Source organism: Plectropomus leopardus, unplaced genomic scaffold (genome assembly GCF_008729295.1).
Source record: "Plectropomus leopardus isolate mb unplaced genomic scaffold, YSFRI_Pleo_2.0 unplaced_scaffold29341, whole genome shotgun sequence".
Taxonomy (NCBI): domain Eukaryota; kingdom Metazoa; phylum Chordata; class Actinopteri; order Perciformes; family Serranidae; genus Plectropomus; species Plectropomus leopardus.
The window spans coordinates 1-5,612 of NW_024631981.1; the positions used below are offsets into that span (position 1 = coordinate 1).

Sequence of the window (5,612 nt, forward strand, 5' to 3'; positions counted from 1 at the left end):
ATTATTACATTTTGCTGATGATCAGGAAGTTTAGCCAGTTCCAGGGCACCCTAAGGAAAATGACATCATTCAACCCCGACTCCAGAAAAGGTCGAAGGCTGCGTGAAACATCAATAAACAGAAGTCAGGGATTAATGAATCCTGTCTGAGCGATAATCAGTTGAATCCAGATATTTAATCTTCAGTCTGATAACCATTATTGTTTTTTGTCTGAATTTAATTTCTGCAGCACGTTGTGATAAAGTTGGACGGAGCAACAACAGACTGAAATGTTCGTGTGCCAAACTGCAATTTTCTGAATCTTCAACCACATTTTCTGTCTCCTGTTGCTCCTTCCAACTTTATCTCAACGTGCTGCAGAAATCAAATTCAGACAAAAAACAAAACATTACATATGAGGCCTCTGGATTCAGCTGACTATAGATCAGAGAGGATGTACTGATCATTGGCTCCTGTTCATATTTATGTTTTACAAGTTATTATTTTGTTGAATGGATTTGTTTGGAATTTGTGTTGTATATATGTTTATGTGCGTATGTGTATATGTTCTGTATGTTTGTGTCTCTGTCTAATATGTTTATAGATATGTGTTTATTGTGTTTGTGTTTATGAGTATATATGTAAAAGTATATGTATATGTGTATACTGTATGTGTGTATGTGTTAATGTTTGTGTGTCTCTGTGTGTATGCGTGTATATATGTATATGTGTATGTGTGTACTGTATGTGTGTATGTGTGTACGTGTGTGTTTATGTTTGTGTGTCTTTGTGTATATGTGTTTGTGAGTATATATGTATATGAGTATGTGTATGTGTGTATGTGTTTATGTTTGTGTGTCTCTGTGTATATGTGTTTGTGTGTGTGTATACTGTGTGTGTGTATGTGTATACCGTATGTGTGTATGTGTTTATGTGTATGTTTGTGTGTCTCTGTGTATATGTGTATACTTCAGTAACATATTTGTGTAGTAATATTAGTTGTCTGGTGAAGAAAAGAGACAAAGTGAGGTTGATAAATTACTCTGTTCATGACGTCTGTGCTGATCATATCTGTCAGATGGATTTTTGATTATTGATTGGTTATTACCCGGTGAGGATGACCAGGACGTCCAGCCAGTTCCAGGGGTCTCTGAGGAAGGTGAAGTGCCCCAGACAAAGTCCTTGTGACGTCACCTTTATGATGACCTCCAGCGTGTAGATGGCTGTGAAGACGTGTCTGTTTGAAGACAAACAAAAACAAAGACAACAATGAAAAGCCAGACTCGTTTCAGATCTCACAATCTTCCAGTCGGTGAAGTTACACAGCACATGCATGTGCATATTAACACGTATGTTGTGCTGTGATGATGGATTCAACAGTCGCTGTCGTGTTGTTCACGATGAACACTACAGTTTCAGAGGCTGAGGACAGGCTTCTTGAATGTTTGTAAACGACAGAAACGTTTTCAGAGCTGAAGTACGTGAGGAGGGCGTGAAAACGGACCCAGCCTGCAGTCACGTGACCATAGAAACAGAGCTCCTCCTCAGGACTCCGACTCCATTTTAGGAAACTGCAACTTCACTGAGGATGTGAGTGTCCACAGCCTCCTTGAGGACACGCGGAACTATCGAGGGTTAAATGGGACCTCATCAACGAACAAAAGACGGATTCATTTCCTGAGGAACGAGGTCAAAGTTCAAACTGAAGTGACTTTTAGTGACCATTTATCTGCTTTTACTCAGAGATGAATGAATCATGAACACTAAGACACTGTGAGACACTGAGGACAGATGGACTCTTTGTCTCTGAGATTTTTTTTTCACCAAAAATTCCAGTTTCATGAATCATTTTTGTTTTTTGCAGCTAAACAACTAACACTGGTTCTTCTTCTTCTTTTTTGTTGAGGAGTCTCATCGTGTGTGTGTGTGTGTCTGTGTGTGTGTGTGTGTAGTACTGCTGTGCAAAGTGCGACTCACTCGGCGCTGCGGCTCCACGCCGGCGGTTCGCTCAGCATCATGAAGGCACAGTTGGTCAGAATCGTCGCTGTCATGAACAAACTGAATAAAGTTTTAGTTTTAAGGAAAAGTCTCAGATATATGTGTGTCGCTCACTCAGACTGCTGACCAGTCAGAGAGGAGCAGAGTGTGACATCACAAAGGATATGAGTGAAGGAGGACTCTGATGGCGGCACTCCTCAGCAGGTTGAATGGCGTCAGCAGGTAACAGGACGACTCGGCGCTGAACCTGTAGAGCACGTTTCCTTTACCGAGCACTACGAACGTCTGCAGACACACAGTGGATCGATTACTGATTGGTTGCTGATTGATTACTGACTGATTGCAGGTGTCAGAGTGACTGACAGCTTTATTTACCTGCAGAACTGAAGGGGCGGAGCATTAGAGATGACCTCTGCACCATACTTCTGCTGTAAATGTGTTTATTTCTGCTGTAAACGTGTTTATTTCTGCTTTAAATGTGTTGATTTCAGCTGTAAATGTGTTTATTTCTGCTTTAAATGTGTTTATTTCTGCTGTAAATGTGTTTATTTCTGCTGTAAACGTGTTTATTCCTCCTGTAAACGTGTTTATTTCAGCTGTAAATGTGTTTATTTCTGCTGTAAATGTGTTTATTTCTGCTGTAAATGTGTTTATTTCTGCTTTAAATGTGTTTATTTCTGCTTTAAATGTGTTTATTTCAGCTGTAAATGTGTTTATTTCTGCTGTAAATGTGTTTATTTCTGCTTTAAATGTGTTTATTCCAGCTGTAAATGTGTTTATTTCTGCAGTAAATGTGTTTATTTCTGCTTTAAATGTGTTTATTTCAGCTATAAATGTGTTTATTTCTGCTTTAAATGTGTTTATTTCAGCTGTAAATGTGTTTATTTCTGCTTTAAATGTGTTTATTTCTGCTTTAAATGTGTTTATTTCAGCTGTAAATGTGTTTATTTCTGCTGTAAATGTGTTGATTAGAGGATAGAAGCCAGTGTGTTAATGATGCAGGACTGAATTCAGAGTTTCTGATTAAAAACTGGTGTGCCACAGGGTTCAATTTCAGGCCCACTGTTATTTACGCTGTATAGAAATGATATATGTGCCTCAGGAGAAAACAGCAAAGCACATTTATGCAGATGACACAGCTGTTTATAATTGTGCACCGTCTGTGGAGGAAGCTGTATCAAAATTAAACTGATGATATTTACAAGGTCCACTCTTTCCCTGAATAGGGCCCAAATTTTAACGTGACAGGATAGAAATATCTTGGCATCAGGCTGGATTAAAAAGCTTTCTTTTAAACTTGGTTCATTGTACAAATTTTGTTCTTGGTTCTCTTTAGAAATAAGAAAACAATTGTTCAATCAACTATAATGTCAATTCTGGATTATGGTGACATTTCGTATATGTGCGCATTTAAATCCAAACTAAAGTTACTTGAAACAGTTTTCCAGAGTTCCTAATATTTTTATCTCTGGCGACAGTTTTGGACCTCCCCGCTGTGTTTTGGAGCTCCCCGCTGTGTTTTGGAGCTCCCTGCTGTGAGCATTCTCAGACATGATTGTAATTGTTTTTTTGGCGACATTTTTTTTACGGTTTTTTTTTCTTCTGTTGTGTTTCATGCATTTCTTCACTGGTTGCATATTTGTTTGATATTTAATCTCTTTCATCCTTTTTGTTGATTTGATTGCATTTTATGACTTCAGACAGCTTGCTGCTAGTTATTTGTTTTTGTTGAATTTGTTGCCATCATCGATGTATTTAAAGAGCTCAATGTTCAGTCACTTTTGCCTGAATAAACAACGGTTTGTTGATGGACCTGAAGTGATGTCACGTTTTTAAAGAGACCTTCTGTGATTGGTAGAAAGGATCCAGCTCTTCCAATGGGGTGTTGAGGAGCTCAGGGGGCGGGGCTCCATAAAAGAAAGGGAGGGGCTTCCCAGCCTCCAGGTCACAGGCCGGTTCGGGTCGGTCGCTCTTTGCCGCCTGTAAACCGCAGAGCACCTTATCAGAGAGCATTATGTCAACACCTTTTTAAATTATTTTTAATTTAAACTTTTTTATACAGGTAATCCCACTGAGACACAGGGTCTCCAGAGAGAGACCCGTTTCAAACAAAAGAACAAAATATAACCACAATTAGTTACAGACAGATAAATCACATTTAACATCTTGAAAATCTTGTTTTTCTGTAGCGATTTTGAAAAGAGCTGAAGAAGCTCGAAAACTCATAAAATACTACAAACGTCCGAAAATAGTTATAATATTCATTTATAGCTGCAGTTCGGTCTGAACCAACGGTAAACTACGAACAGGAACGTGAGACGCGGCGATGTCAGTAATGAAAGCAGGGCTGAGTCGTGGAAACAAAAGCGATAAATCACAGCCGCATGGCCGCTTTAACTTCACGACTTCATGAATTTTTAGGGTTTTTCTTTTTTGTCGGCGGCTGCAGCAAGAGACTAAACTTCTGACCCGTGAGTCGCTCAGTGTTGCTGACAGCTGATGAGACTTTGAGGAAACGAGCAAATGTGGCTCAGAGCGGGTCGTCCTCTGATCAGAGGGTCAGCAGTTTGATCCCCGGCTCCTCCGGGCAACACGTTGAATCGTCCTTTGGCACGATACCGAACCCCTTTGAGTGGTCAAAGCGCCGTACAAGTACATTTACCTTTTTGTTCTTCTTCTTCTTCACCTGCGACTCCGCCTCCTCGGCCTCCTGTCGCATCCTCTCCAGGGACGCCGGTGTCAAGCGTCTGAAGACCTCCGTACCGACCGGCGGCAGCAGAGACGCCATCTTGGTGCCCTGCAGCGCCGCCCGAACTCCACTGTCACCGAGCAACTGCGTCCTGCAGGGGGACAGGTTCCACGTGTGTTTAAGGACCGCGGACACGTGAAAATCCAAAGATATTTTCCATTTTTTTTGTTTCTGGATAACAAAGATTCATTTTGGCGTGATCACAGGTCTTCTTTATACATCACCAAAAAATGTACAAGAAAATATATTTGCCAAAAATTATGATTTGACATGCCTCCGCCTTTCTGCAGCAACCCCTCCTCTCTGAGAAATAACTAACACTCCCTAATGATTATAAACAGCCCTGATCTGCTCATCCAATGAGGGATCCAGACCCCCCCACAGAGATCCAGACCCCCAAAGAGACACACACACACACATCAATATGTGAGAACGTTTGAAAACAAGACGCTCTGTCTCTGAGGATGTCCACATGTTGCATCAATAAAAACTTTTCAAATGTTTCTCACAAGCTTCACTCTGCAGTCTAATGTCCTCCTGTCTGCCTTGAGGACAGCTATCCTCTGAGCGTCCTCCTGCAGTAGCAGGTACTCTGGTCATGTGACCATCCATCTGAGGTGATATCACTGACTTACAGGTGTGCAGGAGGAAGTCTCAGCTGATTGGTTCTCCTCAGCAGATCTCCTGTCTCCTGCTGGCTCCTCCACCACTCAAACAGCCCTGTCCCTCTGCTCCTCATGTCCAACAGTGGCCACCTATCGTCTCTATGTCTGTCTGTCCTGTCTGTCTATGTCTGTCTGTCTCTGTCTGTCCTCTCTCTCTATCGTTGTCTGTCCTCTCCGTCTCTCTCTGTCTCTATCTGTCCTCTCTCTCTGTTTCTGTGTAT

The 5,612-nt window shown here is 41.3% G+C and overlaps 1 protein-coding gene across 1 annotated transcript; it reads right to left on the reverse strand.

Annotated features, from left to right (window-relative positions):
- Window positions 1–8: 8 nt before the first annotated feature.
- On the reverse strand, window positions 9–5,562 carry LOC121938398 (sodium channel protein type 4 subunit alpha B-like; the record flags this gene model as incomplete). Its single annotated transcript, XM_042481644.1, has 7 exons — window positions 5,362–5,562; window positions 4,640–4,817; window positions 3,820–3,957; window positions 2,144–2,262; window positions 1,957–2,046; window positions 1,088–1,216; window positions 9–98 (listed from the first exon to the last, which is right to left on the reverse strand). Coding segments are annotated over exons 1-7 (848 nt in total), but the record flags the coding sequence as incomplete, so codon positions are not given.
- Between the last annotated feature and the right edge of the window lie 50 nt (window positions 5,563–5,612).